The sequence below is a fragment of the Diceros bicornis genome, chromosome 3 (assembly GCF_020826845.1).
Source record: "Diceros bicornis minor isolate mBicDic1 chromosome 3, mDicBic1.mat.cur, whole genome shotgun sequence".
Lineage (NCBI taxonomy): Eukaryota > Metazoa > Chordata > Mammalia > Perissodactyla > Rhinocerotidae > Diceros > Diceros bicornis.
This window is the reverse complement of record NC_080742.1, coordinates 25,985,200-26,010,628: the sequence shown is the minus strand read 5'-3', so window position 1 is coordinate 26,010,628 and position 25,429 is coordinate 25,985,200. Positions and strand designations below refer to the sequence as shown.

General features: G+C 37.0%; 1 protein-coding gene across 8 annotated transcripts in view; it reads left to right on the top strand.

Annotated features, from left to right (window-relative positions):
- SLC25A40 (solute carrier family 25 member 40) overlaps positions 1-25,429 on the top strand; it is a 67,586-nt gene that overhangs the window by 3,894 nt on the left and 38,263 nt on the right. For all 8 annotated transcript variants that reach the window (XR_009215993.1, XR_009215989.1, XM_058524886.1 and 5 more), the window contains exons 2-5: positions 11,756-11,824; positions 13,218-13,338; positions 14,431-14,490; positions 16,079-16,185. Coding sequence is in view for 6 of the 8 variants with exons in the window: in XM_058524886.1 (XP_058380869.1) it covers positions 13,242-13,338; positions 14,431-14,490; positions 16,079-16,185 (264 nt within the window). In the remaining 2 variants the exon portion in view is untranslated. The remainder of the gene's footprint in view (positions 1-11,755; positions 11,825-13,217; positions 13,339-14,430; positions 14,491-16,078; positions 16,186-25,429) is intronic.

Genomic DNA, 25,429 nt, shown 5'->3' with positions numbered 1-25,429 from the left:
ATCATGTTCACCACCAAAATACTAATTACAACCCTACACCACACACATGTGCCAAATTATCCCTTTTGCCCTCCTCATTCCCCCCCACCCCCATCCCCTCTGGTAACCACTAATCCAATCTCTGTCTGTATGTGTTTTTTTGTTGTTGTTGTTATCTACTACTTAATGAGGGAGATCATACAGTATTTGACCTTCTCCCTCTGACTTATTTCACTTTGCATAATATCCTCAACGACCATCCATGTTGTCACAAATGGCTGGATTTCATCATTTCTTATGGCTGAGTAGTATTCCATTGTGTATATATACCGCATCTTCTTTATCCATTCATCCCTTGATGGGCACTTAGGTTGCTTCCAAGTCTTGGCTATTGTGAATAACGCTGCAATGAACACAGGGTGCATGTATCTTTACGCATTGGTGTTTTCAAGTTCTTTGGATAAATACCCAGCAGTGGAATAGCTGGATCATATGGTATTTCTATCCTTAATTTTTTGAGGAATCTCCATACTGTTTTTCATAGTGGCTGCACCAGTTTGCACTCTCACCAGCAGTGTGTGAGAGTTCCCTTCTCTCCACATCCTCTCCAACACATGTTGTTTCCTGTCTTGTTAATTATAGCCATTCTGACGGGCGTGAGGAGATATCTCATTGTAGTTTTGATTTGCATTTCCCTGATAGTTAATGATGTTGAACATCTTTTCATGTGCCTGTTGGCCATCTGTATATCTTCTTTGGAGAAATGTCTGTTCAGGTCTTTTGCCCATTTTTTAATTGGGTTGTTAGTTTTCTTGTTGTTGAGATGCATGAGTTCTTGATATATTTTGGAGATTAAGCCCTTATTAGATGTATGGTTTGCAAATATTTTCTCCCAGTTGTTAGGTAGTCTTTTTGTTTGTTTGTTTTTAATTGCTTATTTTTTTTTTAATTTTTTGTTTATTGCAGTAACATTGGTTTATAACATTGTATAAATTTCAGGTGTACATCATTATACTGCTATTTCTGCATAGATTACATCATGTTCACCACCAAAATACTAATTGCAACCCATCACCACACACATGTGCCGAATTATCCCTTTTGCCCTCCTCCCTCCCCTCTTCCCCTCTGGTAACCACCAATCCAATCTCTGTCTCTACGTATTTGTTTATTGTTGTTATTATCTACTACTTAATGAAGGAAATCATACGGTATTTGGCCTTCTTCCTCTGACTTATTTCACTTTGCATAATATCCTCAACGTCCATCCATGTTGTCACAAATGGCTGGATTTCATCGTGTCTTATGGCTGAATAGTATTCCATTGTGTATATATACCACATCTTTATCCATTCGTCCCTTGATGGGCACTTAGGTTGCTTCCAAGTGTTGGCTATTGTGAATAACGCTGCAATGAACACAGGGGTGCATGTATCTTTACGCATTGGTGTTTTCAAGTTCTTTGGATAAATACCCAGCAGTGGAATAGCTGGATCATATGGTAGTTCTATCCTTGATTTTTTGAGGAATCTCCATACTGTTTTCCATAGTGGCTGCACCAGTTTGCACTCCCACCAGCAGTGTATGAGTGTTCCCTTCTCTCCACATCCTCTCCAACACATATTGTTTCCTATGTTGTTAATTATAGGCATTCTGAGGGGCGTGAGGTGATATCTCATTGTAGTTTTGATTTGCATTTCTCTGATAGTTAATGATTTTGAACATCTTTTCATGTGTCTGTTGGCCATCTGTATATCTTCTTTGGAGAAACGTCTGTTCAGGTCTTTTGCCCATTTTTTAGTTGGGTTGTTAGTTTTTTTGTTGTTGAGATGCATGAGTTCTTGATATATTTTGGAGATTAAGCCCTTATCAGATACATGGTTTGCAAATATCTTCTCCCAATTGTTAGGTTGGCTTTTCGTTTTGTTGATGGTTTCCTTTGCTGTGCAGAAGCTTTTTAGTGTAGTCCCATTTGTTTCTTTTTTCCATTGTTTCTCTTGCCCAGTCAGACATGGTGCTTGAAAATATGTTGCTAAGACCAATGTCGAAGAGCCTACTGCCTATGTTTTCTTCTAGAAGTTTCATAGTTTCAGGTCTTACAGTCAAGTCCTTAATCCATTTTGAGTTAATTTTTGTGTGTGGTGTAATGTAAGGGTCTACTTTCATTTTTTTGCATGTGGCTATCCAGTTTTCCCAACACCATTTGTTGAAGAGACTTTCTTTTCTCCATTGTATGTTCTTGGCTCCTTTGTCGAAGATTAGCTGTCCATAGATGTGTGGGTTTATTTCTGGCTTTCGATTCTATTCCATTGATCTGTGTGTCTGTTTTTGTGCCAGTACCATGCTGTTTTGGTTACTGTAGCTTTGTAGTATATTTTGAAATCAGGGAGTGTGATACCTCCAGCTTTGTTCTTTTTTCTCAGGATTCCTTTAGCTATTCGGGGTCTTTTGTTGTTCCATATAAATTTTAGGATTCTTTGTTCTATTTCTGTGAAAAACGTTGTTGGAACTTTGATAGGGATTGCATTGAATCTATAGATGGCTTTAGGAAGTATGGACATCTTAACTATATTAATTCTTCTAATCCAAGAGCACGGAATATCTTTCCATTTCTTTGTGTCGTCTTCAATTTCTTTCAGCAATGTTTTATAGTTTCTGTGTACAGATCTTTCACCTCTTTGGTTAAGTTTATTCCTAGGTATTTTATTCTTTTTGTTGCAGTGGTAAATGGGATTGTATTCTTAATTTGTCTTTCTGCTACTTCGTTGTTAGTGTACAGAAATGCAGCTGATTTTTGTATGTTTATTTTGTATCCTGTAACTTTACCGTATTTGTTTATTACGTGTAAAAGTTTTTTGGTGGATTCTTTAGGGTTTTCTATATATAAAATCATGTCATCTGCAAATAGTGAGAGAGTCACTTCTTCCTTTCCAATTTGGATCCTTTTTATATCTTTTTCTTGTCTGATTGCTCTGGCTAGGACTTCCAGTACTATGTTAAATAGGAGTGGTGACAGTGGGCATCCTTGTCTGGTTCCTATTCTTAAAGTGTTAGCTTTCAGTTTTTCACCATTGAGGATGATATTAGCTGTGGGTTTGTCATATATGGTGTTTATTATGTGGAGGTATTTTCCTTCTATACCCATTTTATTCAGAGTTTTTATCATAAATGGATGCTGTATCTTGTCAAATGCTTTCTCTGCATCTATTGAGATGATCATGTGATTTCTATTCTTCATTTTATTAATGTGGTGTATCACGTTGATTGATTTGCGAATGTTGAACCATCCCTGCATACCTGGAATAAATCCCACTTGATCATGGTGTATAATCTTTTTAATGTATTGTTGTATGGGATTTGCTAGTATTTTGTTGAGGATTTTTGCATCTATGTTCATCAGTGATATTGGCCTGTAATTTTCTTTTTCTGTGTTGTCCTTGTCTGGTTTTGGTATCAGGGTAATGTCGGCTTTGTAGAATGAGTTAGGGAGCTTCCCCCCTCCTCAATTTTTTAGAAAAGTTTGAGAAGGATAGGTATTAAGTCTTCTTTGAGTGTTTGGTAGAATTCACCAGGGAAACCATCTGGTCCTGGAATTTTATTTTTGGGGAGTTTTTTGATTACTGTTTCAATCTCCTTACTGGTGATTGGTCTATTCAAATTCTCCATTTCTTCTTGATCCAATGTTGGAAGGTTGTATGATTCTAAGAATTTATCCATTTCTTCCAGATTGTCGAATTTGTTGGCATATAGCTCTTCATAGTATTCTCTTATAATCTTTGGTATCTGAGGTGTGTGTTGTAATATGTCTTCTTTCATTTCTGATTTTAATTATTTGAGCCTTCTCTCTTTCTTTCTTGGTGAGTCTAGTTAAAGGTTTGTCAATTTTGTTGATCTTTTCAAAGAACCTGCTCTGGGTTTTATTAATTTTTTCTATTTTTTTTTTGGTCTCTATTTCATTTATTTCTGTTCTGACTTTTATTGTTTCTCTTCTTCTACTGATTTTGGGCTTTGCTTGTTCTTCTTTTTCCAGTTCCTTTAGGTGCATTGTTAGATTGTTTATTTGAGATTTTTCTTGTTTGTTGAGATAGGCCTGTATTGCTATAAACTTTCCTCTTAGAACCGCTTTTGCTGTATCCCATAAATTCTGGCATGTCTTATTTTCATTTTCTTTTGTCTCCAGGAATTTTTTGATTTCTTCTTTGATTTCTTCGTTGACCCAATCGTTGTTCAGTAGCATTTTGTTTAATCTCCACGTATTTGTGGCTTTTCTGATTTTCTTCCTATAATTGATTTCTCGTCTCATACTGTTGTGGTCAGAAAAGATACTTGGTATTATTTCAATCTTCTTAAATTTATGGAGACTTGTTTTGTGGCCTAATATGTGATCAATCCTGGAGAATGTTCCATGTGCATTTGAAAAGAACGTGTATTTTTTGGTTTTTGGATGGAATGCTCTCTGTATATCTACTAGGTCCATCTGTTCTAGTGTGTGATTTAAGGCCAATGTTTCCTTATTGATCTTCTGTGTGGATGCTCTATCCGTTGGTGTAAGTGGAGTGTTAAAGTCCCCTACTATTATTATGTTACTGTCTGTTTCTCTTTTTATGTCTGTTAATAATTGCTTTATATATTTACGTCTTCCTACATTGGGTGTGTAGATATTTACAAGTGTTATATCCTGTTGTTGGAGTGTTCCCTTGATCATTATGTAATGCCCTTCTTTGTCTCTTTTTACAGTTTTTGTTTGAAAGTCTATTTTGTCTGATGTGAGTATTGTCACCCCAGCTTTCTTTGCATTCTCATTTGCATGGAGTATCTTTTTCCATCCCTTCACTTTCAGTTTGTGAGTGTCTTTAGGTCTGATGTGTGTCTCTTGTATGCAGCATATATCTGGGTCTTGTTTTTTTAATCCAATCAGCCACCCTATGCCTTTTAATTGCAGCATTTAGTCCATTGATGTTTAAAGTAGCTATTGATAAGTATGTACTTATTGCCATTTTTTAGCTTTTTTTTTTCTTAGTGTTTTAGTAGTCCTTCTCTGTTCCTTTCTCCTTCTGTACAGAACTGATGGTCTCTTTAGTTTGACCTCTGTCTGAAAGCTCTACTCTTTAACTTCCCTCCTCCCTCATTTTATGTTTTTGATATCATTTCTAACCTCTTTTTGTGCATTTGTATCCATTACCCCCTTGTCATGGAAATAGATAATATTTCCTATTTGTGGTCTTCTCTTTTCCCCCTAAATCAGTCCCTGTAACATTTCTTGTAGCACTGGTTTCTTGGTGACAAACTCCTTTAATTTTTGCTTGTCTGGGAAACTTTTGAACCTTCCTTCCATTGTGAATGATAACCTTGCTGGGTAGAGTATTCTTGGCTGTAAGATTTTTCCTTTTAGCACTTTAGATATATCATGCCACTCTCTTCTAGCCTGTAAGGTTTCTGCTGAGAAGTCAGCTGATAGCCTTATGGGGTTTCCTTTGTATGTAACTTGTCTTTCTCTTGCAGCTTTTAGGATTCTCTCTTTATCTTTAATTCTGGACGTTTTGATTATGATGTGTCCTGGTGTGGGCCTCTTTGGGTTTATCTTGTTTGGGGCTCTCTATGCTTCCTGTACCTGTATGTCTGTTTCCTTCCTTAGGTTAGGGAAGTTTTCATCTATTATTTCATCAAATAGATTCTCTGCCTCTTTGTCTCACTCTTCTCCTTCCAGAATACCTATAACAGGGATGTTAGTGTGCTTGATGTTGTCCCCGAGGTCCCTTAGACTGTCCTCACTCTTTTTAATTCTTCTTTCTTTTACCTGTTCAGCTTGGGTAATTTCTTCTAGTTTTTCGTCCAGCTCGTGCATCCGTTCTTCTGTATCCTCTACTCTACTTTTGAGTCCCTCTAGTGCATTTTTCATTTCCAGTCTTGTATTTTTCATTTGTGATTGGTTCTTTTTTATGTCTTCCATTTGTTGGTTGACATTCTCACTGAGTTCATCTATTCTTCTCCCCAGCTCAGTGAGCATCCTTAACACTCTTTGTTTGAACTCTCTGTCGGGTAAGTTGCTCATTTCTGTTTCACTTAGTTTTTTTTCTGGGGTGTTGCTCTGTTCCCTTACTTAGAATGTATTCCTTTGCCTCCTCATTTTGCCTCTTTCCTTGTGCTTGTGTCTATGTATTAGGTAGGTCAGCTACGTCTCCTGGTCTTGGATAGGTGACCTTATATAATTGATGCCTTAGGAGGCCTGCAGTGTGCTTCCCTCAGTTCTCAATGTTCCATGGGTGACCTCTATGTGGGCTACGTGTGTCCTTCTGTTGTGGCCTGTTTGCTCTCCCTGTAGGCGCCCAGGGAGGCTGAGTTATGCTCCTGGCCTAATCTTGTAATGCTCAGCTGCTTGTAGTTGTTGTGGGCCCTTCAGTCTCTTTATTAGGTCTGGGGACCCTCAACAGAGTTGGCTGCAAGTTCTAATACCACATTTGTGTTGCAGTATTTCTTTTAAGTGAGTAGGCCCCCAGCATGGCAGGTTGTTAGGCTCAGGGCCTTACAATTGATATAAGCCTCTAGTCTTTAGGTCTCTTGTCAGTTCTCTGAGGATTGCAACTGGGTGGGGCTGGCTTCAGGCACAGGAGCACCCCGTTGTTTCAGGCTTTGTAACGTGGGGCAAACCCCCTATGTGGGTCTTTGAGAAGCACAGTCTTCTGCAGCTGACAAGCCCTGCCGCCCACAGGTCCACACACACAGTCAACACAGTTCTCCTGCCCCGTGTGCGCTCCCCGACCTCGTGAAGTGGACCCAGTCTCCCCACGGTGAGAGCCCCACACACTCCACCACTGCCCCACACTTTCCACCCGCTCCTTGTGCATGCCCTGCCCCACTGAAGTGGGCTCAGTCGCCATGCTGCAGAGAATCCAGTCACGAATCTATGCAAGCCCACAAGTTTCCTGAGAGCTTGTTGTTGGGTGAGCTGCCTGCCCTGGCTGAGCTGGCTTAAATCGGTGCTCTAGTGGGTGGGGCAGACCCTGGGCTAGCAGGCCCCATGGAGAACTTCAATGGCATCTGTGTCAGCACAACCACACCAGGCCACAACAATGGCCGCCACCAATGTCCCAGTCCCTGGAGAGGTCTCACCTCTCACTGCAGTGCACTCAGAGCCTATCAGGTGAGTCTCTTTTCACCAAAGCACTGTGCACCTTCCTTTCTGGTGATTTTAGGTTGCTTTCTGAAACAGGTGAATTTGCGCCTGGACCCTTTAAGAGCTGGTTTTAATTTCTTTGTGAACCAGCTTTTCTGGGGGTACTCCCCAATGTTTTAATAACAGGCAAAATCAGATATTATGGCGCTTGTCTGGATTGTGCTGGGCCCACACAATGCCCACAGCAGGAGCGCTCCCGGCTCAGGGCCCTGCTCTTCCAGGCAGGGCTGTAGACCTTTGGGCTGCTTCCGGGCGGCCGTGAAGCTGGCAGCTTGTGAAGGCGGCGTTTTTTCTTTCCAGAAGGGAGTTTCTGCCTCTTCCACCTCAATTAGGATTGTCCTTTGTTGCAGGAGTTCCTCTTATCCAGTTTTCAGTTCTCAGTGGTAATTTTTCCACGAGGAGTTGTAAATTGGCTGTGTCCATGGGAGGAGGTGAGTTCAGAGTCTGCTTATGCCGCCATCTTGACTTCTCTCGTAAAAATTTCTAATACTCTTAATAATCCACATATAATATTTTAAGCATACAGATTGATGAGTTCTAACAAATATGTATCTCCATGTAATTATTGGTGTCTTGGTATTTTTGCTGTAAGCATCTTTGCTGGAGACATCTTTCCTGCAGGCATTTTTGCTGCAGTCGTTTTCGCCACGTAACTAATTGGCTATAAGGCAGTTTTGCCAGGAAAGGTAAAATAACTGGTTGACAGTTTGGTTTCAACTAGAAGATACGATGATAAAACGTACTGAAAGTGTGAAATAAGAGACTGTAAAGCCAGAATGCATACTGTACCAGAAAATGATATATCAGTTTGCAAATCCTTCGATGAGCACAGTCATCCTTCCCACCACCTCTCAAAACCAAAAGTTTACCAAACTGTGGCAAAGATAAAAGAGATGGCTAAGTCATTCACAACAGTCTTCAAGAGCATTTATTATCAATTCTTTAGCTAATTTAGTTGCAAAAGCTTGTTCTCTAATGCTGTCTTTACCAAATTTATTACACAATATTAGAAGTTGGAGGCAAAAGAAGAATCAAGCTCCTCTTCCTATTTCTCCCCCCCCACCCCCGCCAAAGGAAGTGGTTATGTGATTCCTGATGAGTATAATTTTCTTCAGAATTTTTTGCTATTTGATGTTGAAAAACATGAATTAGACAGAATTTTGGTATTTGGCACAGAATCTGGCCTAGATGATTTGGTGAAATATAAGGACTGGGCATGTGATGGAACATTTAAATGTAGTCCAGATATGTACTACGTGTTTCATTATGTCCTTTTTAATGTCCCTCTTTTATTTTTCATTATTTATCCTTTATGGCAAAATTGCCTTATTGCCAATTAGTTATACAGCAGAACTGCTGGCGGCAGAGATGTCTGTGGCAAAGATGCTTATGGTGAGTGTACCTAGAACTGTAATTACCACCCCAATCAATATATATAACATTTCTTTCATCTCAGAAGGTTAGTTTATTCCTTGTTCCAATCTCTCTTCTCCCACCATTGGTACCCACTCTTCTGATTTCTATTATCATAAATAGTTTTTCCTGTATTTCAGCTTCATATAAATGGAATCATGTAATTTATATGTTTTGGGTCTGAATTATTTTGCATAACATAATATTTTTATGTTTCATCCATGTTGCTACATGTATCAGTAGTTCATTACTTTTTATTGCTGAGTACTATTTCAGCTGTACACCACAGTTTATCTGTTCACCTCTTGATGGATATTTGGGTTGTTTCTAGTTTTTGGCTATCATGGATAATGCTGCTATGAACATTTGTAATAGGTCTTTTTGTGGACATATGTTTTTATATTTCTTGGAATTACTGTAGCATATGTTTACTGAAGGTTTAACATTCTGAGAAAGTGCTAAAGGTTTTAACTTTTTCCTCCAGCAATGTATGGGAGTCCCGTTGTTCCATACACATCCTGTCACTCACTGGGTGTAAACTGGTATCTCGTGTAGTTTTTTAAAAAGTTGAGATGAAATTCGTGTAACATAAAACTCACCATTTTAACCATTTTGAAGTGTGTAATTCAGTGACTTCCAGTGTATTCACAATTCACAGTGCAACCATCACCACTAATTCCAGAACATCTTCAACACCTCAGAAAGAAACTTAATACCTGTTAAGCAGTCATTCCCATTTCCCCCCTCTTTTCAACCCCTGGCAACCACTAATCTGCTTTCTGTCTCTATAGATTTGCCAATTTTGGACATTTCATATAAATGGAATTGTAAAATATGTGTTTTTTTGTGCCTCGCTTCTTTCATTTAGCGTAATATTTTCAAGGGTCATCCATGTTGTAGCATGTATCAGTACTTCATTCTTTTTGAACTTTGATTTATTAAAAGATGTTTTAAAGAAAGTGGAAAGACGAATTATAGACTCTGAGAAGATATAATCTATAAAAACTACAAATAATTTGTTTTAAGAATAAAAGATTCTTCAACCCAGTAAGAAAAATATAAATGCCTCAACAGAAAAATGGGCAAAAGATATAAATGGACATATTACAGAAGAGGTAATACATACTGCTAATAAAAATGTGAAGAGATGTTCAGCATCATTGATCAGGGGAACATAAATCAAGACTATAACAAGATGGCATTTAACACACATTTGAAAAAATTTCTGAGGATACTAAGTATATACTGACTTACTGTCTTCTGACTTGGATATTTTGCCTTAATCCTTTTATTAAAGCATCTCCATTATCATTTCGTTGAGTAGATTTTATCATTAAATAATTTTCATTTCTTCCCCCAAGAAGGGCTCATTGATTATTCATGTTTGAAAATATTTGCCATTTATACTTGAAGACCACCTTGGCGAGGTATAGCAAATTATTAATACTAACTTAAATAGGGTACAGAATGCAGAAGAGGTATAGAAAAGAGGAATTTCATGGAGAGGTGAGGAAGGAAGCTATTCTTGCAGAACGTTTTTTTATGAGACGTCTTAAGTTATGGAAGATATTAATGTTCAAGTCATCTGTCTCACTAGTCCGTGTGCTCCCTGAAAAGGGAACAGTAACTGCCACATAGAAGAGTGGAAAGATGCAAAGAAAAAAGATAAGTAGGTTGATAGGACTATAGGGAATTTAAAGCACTGGAGAATATGTTATGAGTACTAGACAATCCACTAAGATTATTATTTCCCACTTTTTCTCCATCTACTCCCAAAGCTGTGGTTATTTTCTCCATGTTTCCACATTATTTTTCAGATAGATTGAAAAGGAGACTAATTTTTCAGATCTCATTGTAAGTAGATACATGTTATGATCTTAGAAGATTATATATACCACTTATTTTTCTTAAAATACATATATGTTAAGAAATAACAACAAGTCCAATAACCTTAATTCTTCTAAAAAGTTACATCTAAATTTCTGGATTTTTTTCCTTTATGCTCTAAATAATTGCTAGAAATATATACATATATATATATCAGTTTTTCTGGCTTTAATTTCAGGTGAACGTATTCAGGTTGCTAACTTTGCTGGGATGGGTGTCAAAATAAAGCACTGTAGGTCTTTTAGTCTTCTGGAGGAGGAGGAGTATGCCTGTATTCTAGCATATGTATATTCTTTTTCTACTTAAAAGAACTGTGTTCATATAAATGAATGTTAAAAGTATGTTCTTAGACTTGAAAATTGTATGTAAATTTCAAGAATTAAAAAAATTTTATTGTACCTATTTTCTCATGTACAGAAAAATACAGGAGTGAAATATTTATGGCATACTTATCACCTAGATTTAACAGATCATTAACATTTTAGTATTTTTTTTGAATAATTGTAAACCACAGCTATCATAACATTTTAGCCCTTAATACTTCAGTGTGAATCTCTCAAAAAAAAGAAAGACACTTTCTGCATAAGCACAATACCATTATCTCACCAAACAAAATCAACAGTAATTTTTTAATACTATCTAATATATGACCCATGTTCAGATTTCTTTAGTTACCCTCAGACTGGCTTTTTAAATTTGCTTATTCGAACCAGGATGCGTTTGGTTGGTGACTCTCATAAGATTCCTTTATTCTAGAACAATTCTCCTTCCCCTGCCATCTTTTTTCCCCACCTTTCACTTGTTGGAAGAAACCAAGACAGTCCTATAGACTGGAGTAATACACCTTCTCATATTTTGTGATGCACTTTACCATGTTATTTTAATCTCTGAATTTCCTATAAATCAGAAGTTAGATCTAAAGGATTGTTTAAATTCAGGTTAAACTTTTTTCCCAGTAAGTACTTGCTAGATAATGCTGGATACTTAATTTTGTGTCACAAAATCTAGTTGACTCTTAACGATACTAAGACTAATCAGTATGTTTGGGTTCTAGAATTGTTTGTTTTTAAAGCAGAATATATTTACTGGGATAATATGAAATTCTTGTGAAAATACTTTCATAAACTCTGTTACTAGCATTTGTGGAGTGTTCTTCATATTTCTCAAAGGGCTTAATAGAAAGCATTCAATAAATATTTGTTGACTTGTGTTTTAAAGTTTTTTACATACTCCTTTCCTTTAGGCTTGTTATCCCTTTTCTGTGTGAAAAGGTAAGACAATTACTTTATTTTTTCACTACAGATTTTCAGCTACTGATGTTACGAACAGTAAAATATTGGAGCATAGAATTGAGGAAAAGACTTAAACCAGGTAGGTAAATAATAAAAGCCCAAAGAAACAATAAACCTACTGTTCATTTTTACAAAGATCACTATTGGGGTAATTGAAAAAATTGGGATATGAACTGTAGAGTACTATCCAAATTAAGTTTCCTCAATTTGATAATTGTACTGTGATAATTTAAGAATATTCTGAGCTATTCAGGATGAAGGGACATGATGGGTGAAGTCTACTTTCAAATGGTTCAGAAAAGATAAATGATATGTAATGTGAGAGAGTTTGGGGAAGTTGTGGATTAATAGGAACTCATATATTGCCAGTGGTAGTATAAATTGGTCTAACCTTTCTGGAAAGCATTTTGGCAATTTATCTCAAGTTTTTAGTTTAGCCCAGCAGTCTTACTTGTCCTGCTATGGTAATTGTAGGAAGACTACAAAAAGATGTATGTATAAAGATATTTATATGAGAGTATATGAAATGAATGAATCAATGAAAAATTGGCAGTAACCTAAATATCTAACATATGAGACTGATTAAATATAATTCAAAGCTGTGTAAGCATTAAAAATGATAATGTAAATCTATTTTTTTGACACAATGTCTAATGTATTTTTAAGTGTCAAGCAGGCTACTAAGCAATATAAATAGTATTAACCTATTTTTTTTCCTAAAAAGATGCATGTACACAGTTACACGAATGTATGTTTGATTAGTTAGATGTAATGTGCATGTGTGCGTGCATGCGTGATTGTATATATACACACACAGATACATATGTATGTGTTTGTGTGTACATAGACATTTGGAAAGATGACGCCTGTATGTTGCCAGTGGTTGTTTTTGAATAGTAAGTTTGTAAGTGATTTTTATACTTTTTTTGTATTAACTGACTTTTTAGAAAGAGTATATATTGCTTTTCTCATCAAATTTTTCTAAGGTAATACTTATGAAGGTTATGTGTTTTGATTTTATACCTTTGCAACAACTTTTGCTATGCAATAAAAATAGTGCTATATTTGCTTATAACTCTGTACTAGATTAGAGTATCTGAGTTAGTTCTCATGAGGCTAAATTCACAGATTCTGAGCCTTGTTGGTCAGCTGCTTTCATTTTATATGACCAGACTCTGTTTTCTTAATGCTCTGTTAACTGTCTTAACAAATGTGATGCTGCTCACACAGCTTAGCTGAAGTACATTACCATTTTTGGAAAGTCAGAGATCATGTTCTGTTAATGACAGTTGTGTAGTGCCTTTGTGTAGAGAACTTATATATTTACTTTTGATGGTGGTCAGCAACATGTGCTTTGATATTAATGCTGATTGTTGTTTTTGTCGTTTATTTAGTTTTTAGCAGTCAATTTTGAGGGCATTTTCCATTAAGCTTTTATTTTACCTCTTGCTTTTTTTTTTTTTTTAAAACAGATTTTTCTTCTGTTAGTTAACAAGATGGATCCTGAAGCAGGGGGATCACAGATTATCAAAGTGACACCTCTTCAACAAATGCTTGCCTCTGGTACTGGAGCTGTACTGACATCACTAATGGGTAAAATACTGTTACTGATATAGATTATGTAACTCAATGAATCAGTGATTCCATTGGGTTTTACTATCTGTGAGGTTCTTTGAGGTCCCTATCAATATTAAATATTATGATATTAAACTTTTATTACTCTATTATCTTTTTTATAAATAGAATGCAAGAAGATGGAATAAAATATTAACAGAATCTGGGTAACTTATAGTAGCAACAAATACAAATTATGTTTTACTTTGCTTGTGTTAACAGTGAATTTCCTAAATTTCTCAGGACCACATTTTTCTGTTTTTTATAGTCAGTTTTCTTATAGACACAGCCAAATGACATAGGTGATAGTTTAACATTTTACTGATTTTAAGTTGGCTAGTTTATTTAAATAAGATAGATGATTAGAACAAACATAAACTAATTGCTTTAGGATGTAGTATCTTACTTTAGGTCAGAATGTTAGTAAAGACCTTAAAGATCATCTAATGTGACCTCCTCATTATCAGATGAGGAAAAATTTTCTTAGAACCACTATTTGGCATTTTTTCTACTTGGATAAAATATAGCATGCAAATTAAAAGCATTTGGCTTTGTTGTGCTGTTCCTAAGTGGAATAACACAGCATGATGGTAAAAGATTTATGGCTAGCTTACTTAAATTTGCATTATCTATAGTTTTTATTTGATACAGGTGAATTTAACAGATTAGGAAGACTAATCTTGTTTGATTATTGATTACTTATAGTACAGAGTTATTCTCAAATATTTAAATAGACTTTTGGAACTTTTATTCTTTACCTTAGATAACATGTTTTCTTATAAATACTAGTATTTTAGTTTTAATGTTAATGGAATTATAGTTGTAGAAATATTATAAATGACAGTTTAGTACTCATAGGAGAAGTAATTACATTGTCTTCTCTTTGGTCTTCTTTAAACAAAATTCAAAGGCAAAAAATTAGAATGTTATATTCACAACCACTTTAAGATAATCTTACCCATTATGTAGTCATGAGGAAAGGTATGAATCCATGTATTTTGTGTTCTTTGGACAAATATCTGTGTAATTTACAGGTATCACTTGTTAACTGAAATTTGTTTATCTTCATAGTGACACCCCTTGATGTTGTTAAAATTCGACTTCAAGCCCAAAACAACCCATTTTACAAAGGTATGGGTACTAGTTATCCTGAAACTGTTATGTTAGATGTTACTGCATTCATTTTTATTTGAATAATACTGTCTTTTTGTCACTTTTTAAAAATTGATGCCTCTTTATCCTCATGCAGAAACATTTCTTCCTCACTTTGTTGTGTATAATGAGGTCTAGGCGGAAAACAAATATATATGTATAACACATATAACGCTTTTATGAACTAGCTAATTAAAGCAGAGGACGATTTTATGTTTGAATATATGCCTCAGAATTATACTTGTAAGGGAACTTAGGATCTAGCTTCCTCCTTCGCCCGAGAGCTGTGCCCATCCTAGAACATTCATCCAACAGTCTTCCAAATGTTGCTTGAATACAGTGATAGGAAATTCATTATTTTATCAGGCAGCTTCAGTAATTGCTGGACAGTACAGTTTATGTGGAATTTAAGAAGAGTAGTTATACTTTTTAATTAGAGGGGAAAAATGGCAATTCCTTGGTCAATCTTTTACAGCTTTGTAAAGATAATAGCATTTCAAACATATTAAAATAGCAGAAAACAGACTGTTTGGACTGTGAGAAAGTTGGCTCAGACATAAATGCCACTCTGTTGAATGCATAGCAGTGAAGTGGAATGAACAACAGGCATATTTCAGATGAATGAATGCATAGATGGATTGTAGGAAGAAACTAAAAAGTAAGGTAGTTTCCTATACGTTAAAGAAAGCCTTAGAAGCAGAAGGAGGCATTTAGACTTATGTATTATGAAACTCACAGAATTGTATATGGTTGAACAGAGAAGACAGTTCTGGTAGCGAGAGTGAGTCCAATAATGGAAAGGAGTTGGTATTAGAAAGTTGTAGTAAATTAGGTGGAAGCTGACAAATGTCTAGATTGAGCAACGTAAATAACAGAGAAAGGGTCCAAGCATAGCATTATTTACATTGATTGAGAAGAGTATTTGTTCTTCATAATCTGTTTTTTCAATTAAGGTATAATTGACATATAACATTGTATTAGTTTTAGGTGTATACATATACATATATCAAATCAGTATAATCATTATGTATATACTGCAAAATGATTGCCACAATAAGTTTAGTCAACATCACCTCACATAGTTAAAATTTTTTTCTTGCGATGAGAACTTTCAAGATCTCTCTTAGCAACTTGCAGATATACATTAGATTTCATAATATATTTTTGTCTGAATTTCTCTTGTATACCACAGAGTTTTCTTCTGGTCAAATAGAGAAGACGTACACCCTTGTTCACTTTTCAAAACAGCTTTTCCTCTTTTATCTTCCTTCTTTAATCCCTCAGAAAACCTAAAAGAATTTATTTCTGTGTGTGTGCATTTGCTTACTACAGTTTGAAAACATAAAATCCACTAATTTACTTTTGTTTTTCACCACTGTGAGTTTAGAGCCTAGTGCTATGTCATTAAGCAAATCAAATTATGTATATTTCATCTTAAAAGGTGAAGACAAGGTTATATCTCTTCTCATAATTTTCTAGTCTGTTCATCATACTTTCAGTTTGTTCATCTGTAAAAATAATACAGTTGTGTGAAGTAATTGTTGACTGTTGGAATCTTCTTTGTTAGGAAAATGTTTTCTATATAGTAATGGACTTATGGATCATCTATGTGTCTGTGAAGAGGAAGGCAACAAAGCGTGGTATAAGAAGCCAGGACGTTTCCAGGGAACATTGGTAAGGAGATTATATCACAATGTGTTTTCTATTTTTACTTAATCTTGTGTATGAAAGATTTTCCAAAGGCAGGAGAGTAAGAAGTCCATCATGTAGTTAGCACACGTACCCAGTTAAAAGGTAGATATTGAAGCGGGAGAAGGGAAGCACTTTTTTGCTTTTAACTCTTTGTTAATTTTCTTTTCATTTATGCTTTTTTATGTAGAAAGAAAAAAGGGAGTAGATTTTTTAAAATTAAACTTTATTTTGAGATAATTGTAGACCATATGCAATTTTAAGAAAAATATACAGACAGATCCCATGTACCCTTTTCCCAGTTTCCCCCAGTGGTAACATCTTATGAGACAAGTACAATATCACAACCAGGATATTGACATTGATACAGTTAAGATACAGAACAGTTCCATCACCTCAAGGATCCTTCCTGTTGCCCTTTTATAGCCACATCCATTTCTCTTACCCACTCCTTAACTCCTGGCAACCACCAATCTGTTCTCCATTTATATAATTTTGTCATTTCAAGAATGTTATATAAATGGAATCATAACATTTTGTGATTGGCACTTTTCACTTAACATAATTATCTGGAGATTCATCCAAGTTGTTGCATGCATAAACAGTGTGTTCCTTTTCATTGCTCAGTAGCATTCCATGGTATGGATGTACTGCAGTTTGTTTTCTGGGTTGTGTCTGGGTTTTGGCTATTCTGAATAAAGCTGCTACATACATTCATTCACAGGTTTTTGTGTGAAAGTAAGTATAACAAAAAACTGCTCACTGTTTTTCTCTCTGAACACTCTACTTACAGTACTTCTGAAACAGATATGTGGGTTTTTTTCCCCACCAAGCCGTTTTCCAACTATCAGTGGACACCAACTAGATATCCTACAATTTAACTCAATTCTGACACTATCTACTTGGAGTTGGCGTCAGATACCACAGGTTATGGGCTCAGTCCGACAAGACTGCTCCCACTTTAGATATCAATCACAACTCTGGGTTGTCACCTATGTTTCTGACTGACTGGCTATAAATTGGACGTTCCCACAACCCCCTCTTTGAGTTCGATAATTTGCTGGAATGGCTCACAGAACTCAGGAAAACAGTTTGCTTAGTAGATTACCAGTTTATTATGAAAAGATACAGCCAGATAGAAGAGATGCATAGGGCAAGGCTTGGGGGAAGGGGTGTAGAGCTTCCGTGCCCTCTCCAGGTGTGTCACCCTCCCAGTACCTCCGTGTGTTCACCAACCTAGAAGCTTCCAAACTCCATACTTTGGGAATTTTTATGGAGGATTTATTATGTGGGTGTGGTTGATTAAATCATTGGCCGTTGGTGATTAATTTGACCTTCAGTCCCTCTCCCCTCCCCAGAGACCCTGAGGTTTGAGAGTGGGGTTGGATGAGGGGGTAGGGCTGAAGGTTCCAACCTTCTAATCACTTGGTTGGTTCCCCTGGCAGCCAGCCCCCATCTTGTGGTTATCTAGGGGCTTTCCAAAAATCACCTCATTAACATAAACTCAGGTGTGGTTGAAAAAGGGCTTGTTATGAATAACAAAAGACACTCCTTTTACCTTTATCCTCTCGAGCTATTTCAGGACTAAGGACAAAAAACCCAAATATTATAACCAAAGGTGCTTCCATTACTCTTTATCACTTAGGAAATTATAAGGGTTTTAGGAGCTGTGTGCCAGGACCCATGGATGAAGACTGAGATGTATATTTCTTATTATAAATCACAGTATCACTGTAAGTCTTCCTGGGATAAATGCTCAGAAGTGCAGTTGCTGGTCTTATGGTAGTTGCATGTTTAGGGTTTAAGAAATTGCCAGTGTTTTCTAGGCTGGTGGTACCATTTTACATTCTCAGCAGCAATGTCTGTCTGATCTAATTTCTCTACATCCTCACTAGCATTTGGTGTCGTCACTATTTTTTATTTTAGCAATTATGATAGATGTGCAGTGTTATCTCATCGTGGTTTTAATTTGCATTTCCCTAGTGGCTAATGATGTTGAACATCTTTTCATGTGCTTATTAGCCGTCAGTATATCTTCAGTGAAATGGCTTTTCATGTCTTTTGCCCATTTTCTAATTGAACTGTTTGTATGTTTACTGTTGAGTTTTGAGAGCTCTTTATATAATCTAGATATTAGTCCTCTGTTGAATGTGTGGTTTCAAATATTTTTTCCCACTCTCTAATTTGTCTTTTCATCCTCTTAAATAAGGTCTTTCATGGAGTAAAAGTTTTTAATTTTGCTGAAGTTCAATTTATCAGTTTTTTTTCTGTGTAGATCATGCTTTTGGTGTCAAGTCTAACAACTCTCTACTTACCTTAGACCTAAAGATTTTCTCCTGTTTTTTTTCCCTAAAAGTTATGGCTTTACATTTTACGTTTAAGTCCATGCTCTATTTTTAGTTATTTATTGTTTTTGCCTATGGATGTCCAGTTGCAGTTACTGAAAAGGCTGTCTTTCCTCCATTAAGCACCTGTGTCAAAAATCAGTTGGGCATAATGTGTAGATTTCTGGATTTTTTATTCTGTTCGGTTTATCAATTTGTCTGTTACCTGTATCTGTTCCACAGTCTTAATTACTAAAGCTGTAGAATAAGTCCTGAAATCAGGTAGACTGATTCCTCCCACTTTATTCTTATTTTTCTTTTTCAAAGTTGTTTTAGCTATTCCTAAAGTTCCTTTGTCTTTCCATATAAATTTTAGAATTTTAGTCTTGTTTATATCTACAAAAAATCCTGCTGAGATTTTATAGGAATTGTGTTAAACCTATAATTATTTGGGGGAGAAATGACATCTTTACTCTATTCAGTCTTCCAATCCATTTTCAACCTGCCTATGTCATTATAGTAGAAGTTTCTTGTAGAAAGCATATAATAGTCATGTTTTTTAAATCACTCTATCAATTTTCATCTTTTAATTGATGTATTTAAACTATATTTAATGAAATTACAGCTATGTTAGAGCTTAAGCCTGCCATTTTACTTTTTGTTTTCTCTTTCTGTTTAATTTTTCCTGCCTTCTTATGTGTTACTTAAACATTTTTTAGAATTCTATTTTGATCTATAGGGTTTTTGTGTTTATGTTTCTTTGCTGAGGCTTTCTAGTTTTTCATTTGTTTCAGACATGTTTATACATGATCATTCAATGATTTTTATGTTGACTGTTTTAAAACCTTATCTTACCTTTAAAACCTTATAGATAATTCTAGTCTCTCAGTGTTGGTGTCTATTTATTGTCTCTTTTTGTTCAGTTTGACATCTTTTTGGTTCTCAGAATGACAGATGATTTTTGACCAGTTGCCTACTCAGCCTCCATTGACACACAGTGTGGGGGAGGACCTCTTTACTGTTGGATAGGTGCTATGGTCTGAATGTTTGTGTCTTCCTCCCCTCAAATTCCTATTGAAATCCTAAGGCCTGATGTGCTGATATTAGTAGGTGGGCGCTTTGGGAGGTGATTAAATCATGAGGGCAGAGGCCTTATGAATGAGATTGATGCCCTTATAAAAGAGGCTCCGGAGAGCTCTCTTGCTCCTTCCACCATGTGAGGATACAATGAGAAGGCTGCGCCCCGGAAGAGGGCCCTCACCTGACCTTGCTGGCACCCTCTTTTGGATTTACCACCTCCACAACTGTGAGAAATGAATTTCTATTGTTTATAAGCTAGCTTGTCTGTCGTATTGTGTTATAGCAGCTCAAACAGACTAAGACGATAGGGATGGGAGTTCTGGCTCCCTTTGTGGTTTCCGCTGACACTGGCAGGGTGAGCTCATTGCTGTTGGGTGATGGTGAAAGTCCTGACTCTACACTACTCCTCTCCTGACACTACCATTAGAACCCTTAGCATATTCATCATAGTTATTTTAAATTCCCAGTGTGATAATTCCAAAATCTGTGCCATCTCTGAGTCTGGTTTTGGTGCTTGCTTTGTCTCTTCAGACTGTGTTTTTTACCTTTTAGCATGCTTTGTAATTCTTTTGTTGAAAACCAGACATGATGTATTAGGTAAAAGAAACTGAGGTAGATAGATCTTTAATGGGAAGTTTTATGTTTGTCTGGCTAGAAGTTAGGCTGTGCTTACTGCTTGTTGCTGCTCTGTCAGAAACTAAAATTTCCTCTAGTGTCCTAGTGTTTGTCTTGCCTATTGTCTTTGGATTTTCCTGGAGACTCCTCAGAGTCTAAGGCTTCAGTTCCTTTTTTTTTTTTTTTTTTGTGAGGAAGATCAACCCTGAGCTAATATCCATGCTAATCTTCCTCTTTTTGCTGAGGAAGACTGGCTCTAAGCTAACATCTATTGCCAATCCTCCTCCTTCCCCCCCCCCAAAGCCCCAGTAGATAGTTGCATGTCACAGCTGCACATCCTTCTAGTTGCTGTATGTGGGACGCGGCCTCAGCATGGCCGGACAAGCGGTGCGTCGGTGCACGCCCGGGATCCGAACCCCGGCCACCAGTAGCGGAGCACGTGCACTTAACTGCTAAGCCATGGGGCCGGCCTGAGGCTTCAGTTCTTTTGGCTCTGTTCCTCTCTTGTTTTACAGGAGCCCTGTTGTTGTGGTGGTAAGATGTGGAAGAAGGGAAACTTTCTATAGTCCTTTTTTTTTGCTGAGGAAGATTAGCCCTGAGCTAACATCTGTTGCCAATCCTCCTCTTTTTGCTGAGGAGGATTGGCCCTGGGCTGACATCCATGCCCATCTTCCTCTACTCTACATGTGGGACACCTGCCACAGCATGGCTTGATAAGTGGTGTGTAGGTCTGCGCTCGGGATTGGAACTCGAGAACCTCCGGCTGCGAAAGTGGAGTACGTGAACTTAACTATTACGCCACTGGGCCGGCCCCATCTATAGTCTTTTAATGAGTATCAGTTGGTTGTTTCCGTTACCCCAAGCTGGTTAGGTTTTGGTAAAACCCCAGTGGTTTAGGCTCTGGTAAAATAGTTTCCCTTGAGTATAGGCTTTGTTAAGGAGAACAGAGATTTTGGATATATTTCCAAGTGGTTACTTTGCCCCTTCCCCTGCTTGAAGCAAGAGGGGATTTTTCTTTGATCTTCACAGTGAAACTTTGGTAGGGCTCATGGAACTAAAAATCATGAAAGTGTGTAGGGACCCCTCCCTACAATAGGCACCTCAGTTTTTGATTCTCAAGTTAGTCTACACTGAGCTTCCAGCAATTTGTCAGTTATAGTTTACAGTGTTCCCATTGATATTGGTTCCAACTGCGGGCGTCTACTCTAGTAAGCTGTGAGTCTCTATTGGACCTTGTCTCTTCAGTTTTCAGGGTGGCACTTTACCCTGTGATCTCAAGTCTCTGATGAATCTAAGAAGAGTTGTTGATTTTTCAGTTTGTTCAGCTTTTTTCTTGTTGTGAGGAAGGGAGTGACAACTTACAAGCTCTTCACATGTAGGAGCAGAAAGCAGAATTGTTCTTTGGGTTTATTTTGGTCGTTCTCTTCTACTTCCTTAGGTGGAAACAGGGATTATTGATTTTAAGCATCCTTCTTGACTCAACTAAGCATTTAAAACTGTAGATTTCCTTCAAACTACTAAATTAGCTGTATCCCACAAATTTTGAAGTTGTGTTTTCATTATCAATCAGTTGAAATATTTTCTAATTTCCCCTGTAATTTATTTTTTTTGCCTTGGATTATTTAGAAGTATAATATTTAGTTTCCCAATAATAGAATTTTTTCTAAATATCTTATTGTTCCTGATTCCTAATTTAATTCCAGTGTGGTCAGAGGAAATACTCTGTACGTTTTCAGATTGTTGAAATTTATTAAGTCTTGTTGAATGGCACAACATATGATCTGTCTTGGTGAACATTTTTATATGCACTTTAAGATCTATATTCTGTAATTGTTGGGTATAGTGTTCTATAAACTATTAGGTCGGAGTGACTGATGTTTCATTTAGATCTTCTAAAGTCTTACTGACTTTTTGTTTTAATTGTTCTCTCATTCACTGACAGAAGATGTAAAAATCTTCAATTATAGTTGAGCATTTGTCTGTTTTCTTTTTTAGTTCTGTCTGGTTTGCGTCCTGGGTTTTGAAGCCGTTATTAGGGACATACACAATTATACTTCATATGTTTTTGTGATATATTTTTATTATAATGGAATGCTTTCTTTATCCCTGGTAATATTCATTATCTTGAAGTCTTTTGTCTGATAGTAGTATAGCTACTCCAGCTTTCTGTTTATGTGGTATATCTTTTTCCATTCTTTTACTCAGAGACAACACATAGTTAGGGCTTGTTTTTTTACCTTTTCTGACAATTGCTGACTTTTTTTTTTTTTTTTTTTGTGAGGAAGATCAACCCTGCGCTAACATCTGCCAATCCTCCTCTTTTTTTTTGCTGAGGAAGACTGGCCCTGGGCTAACATCTATGCCCATCTTCCTCCACTTTGTATGGGATGCCGCCACAGTGTGGCCCGCCAAGCGGTGCATCAGTGCACGCCCGGGATCCAAACCAGCAAACCCCGGGCCGCCACAGCGGAGCACGCGCACTTCACCGCTTGCGCCACCGGGCCGGCCCCAACCATTGCTGACTTTTAATTGGAATATTTAGTCCTTACCTTTAATGTAATTCTTAATATGGTAAGTGTTAGTGTACCATCTTTGTCTTTTTTTTCTCTTTGCTCCCTCTGTTTTTGTTTTTTGTTTTTTTTTCCTCTTTTCATGCCTTCTTTTGGATTAGTTGAATTGTAATAATATTACATCGATTCCTCTATTGTCATTTCGAGGGAGACAGTTCTTCAAAGGTGTTTCACATTTCTGTACATCTTGTGAGCAAGGTACTGACTGCCTTTTGTTTCTGACCATCCTTTCAAGGGTGTTTATAGTGAACAACCTTGAAAGATACAGTGTTTCCCTCTAGAGCCAGGGGAAGGCATCCTTACTGCCCTTTATAAAGGATTTGGGTTCCGTAGGCTCAGATTTCCTCTCCTGTAGTACCATCCACTGTGTGTTCAGATGTCACCTAGCCTTCTTCACATTGCACTGTGGAAATTGGGGCTCAGGGAATTGGCACAAAAATGTCATACTCTGGCCACTGCTGTTGCTGTATGTAATAAACTGTCCTTCATGTCTTACCCCAGAGATTCTTGTCTACCAGCTCTCATGAGACCGAGGCAGGCTAACTGGTTAACTTGCAAGTAGGGTAAAATCTCAAATCCCACACACTTCTTGAAACCACTCCCTCCCTCCTCGTCCTTTGTGGTATTGGTTCATGTATAGTACATCTTTGTACATTATAAATTTCACAATTCAGTGTTGTAATTTCTTTTTTCTTTTTTTTTTTTATTTTAATTTTATTTATTTATTATTTCCCCCAAGGCCCCAGCAGATAGTTGTAGGTCATAGCTGCACATCCTTCTAGTTGCTGTATGTGGGACGCGGCCTCAGCATGGCGGAAGAAGCGGTGCGTCGGTGCGCGCCCGGATCGAACCCCGGCCGCCAGCAGCGGAGCGCATGCACTTAACCGCCAAGCCACAGGGCCGGCCCCAGTGTTGTAATTTCTGATTTAAATAGTCTTACGTCTTTTAAAGTAGTTAAAAGGAGAAAGGGGGAAAATATGTTTTATATGTACCCATGTATTTACCATTTCTCCTGTACTTCCTTCCTTTTTGAAGATCATAGTTACTGTTTGGCATGATGGCCCCACATTCTGAGGAAACTTTTTTCAGCATTTCTTTAGTGCAGGTATTTTGGCAACGTATTCTCTCATTTTTCATTTATCTGAGATGTTTTTGAGCGTTCTTGAAGCATATTTTGGCTGCTTATAGAATTCTGGCTTAATTTTTTTTCAGCACCTTAAATATGTTGTTACATTGTCTTTTGGCCTCCTATGTGTCTGATGAGAAGTTAGCTTTCATTTGTATCATCCTTTCTCTAAATGTATTTTGTCATTTTTCTTTTGTTTTCATTATTTTTATTCTACTTGGGATTTTTTGAGATTTTGGGCTGTGTAAATTGATACCTTTCACTAATTTGGGAGGTTTTTTGCCATGATTTCATCAGGTAATTTCCTGTCCCATTCTCTTTCCTTTCTTCTATGACTCCAAATAAACCTGTATTATACCACTTGATATTTCCCCTCAGGTCTCTGAGCCTCTTGGTTCATTTTTCTTCATTCTTTTTCTCTCCCTTCTTCAGAATGAATAATGTCTGTCTTCAAGTTCAGTGACTCTTTCTCTGCTATCTCCATTCTGCTGTTAAGCCCACTTAGTGAATTCTTTATTTTGGGTATAGAATTTTCATTTGGCTATTTTTTATAGTAACTATTTTCTTGCTGAAATTCCAAATTTGTTCTTTCATTATTCATATATCATCTTTTAAGCTCTTGAACATATTTATAATAGCTGCATTAGAGTTCTTGTCTGCTAATTGCATCATCTGAATCATCTCAGTGTTGTTTCTGTTGACTACTTTTTCTTGGAGTGTGACCTCATTTTCTTGTTTTTGTGTCTAATGAATTTAGATTGGATAATGGACATTATGAATGATGCATTGTAAAGACTCTGGATCCTTTATATTCTTCTGAAGAGTCAATTTTTTTCTAGAAGGCAGTTAATTTTGGCTGAATTCAAACTCCAAACTCAGGCTTCCCTTTGGTGGGCTGCAGCTGAAATTTCTACTCAGCCTTCAGCTGCCGCTTTTTTTTGGCCAGGACCCTGCTGTCTTCCCCTGGGATTGCATAATTTAGTGGTGAGTCAAGTTTTGTGGCTGATTTTGTATGCAAAAATTGGGGCTTTATCCCTTTGTAGTGCATTCTTTTCCAGAATTTCTCCCCTAACTTTCTGAGTATTCTACTAGCCTGAACTCTGCATTTGCCATCTCAAGCAAGAAAATGTGCTGGTCTTTGCCGCTCCCACAGGCAAAAAGCTGGAAACTTGCAAATCTCACTCATTGTATTTGGTCTTTTTTGTGTGTGTTTGAGGAAGATTGGCCCTAAGCTAACATCCGTTGCTGTTCTTCCTCTGTTTTGTATACGGGATGCTGCCGCAGCATGGCTTGATGAGCGGTGCATAGGTCCACGCCTGGGATCCGAACCTGCCAACTCTGGGCCCACAAAGCAGAGCACGTGAACTTAACCGCTATGCCACCATGCTGGCCCCTGTACTTTGTCTTTTAACAGCAGACCTCCCTCTAGTTTCTGCCTGCTTTTGATTCCTCTCCAGAGATTTCAAATACTGAGTTTAAATAATATTTTCTCAGATTTCATAATTAGGAGAGTT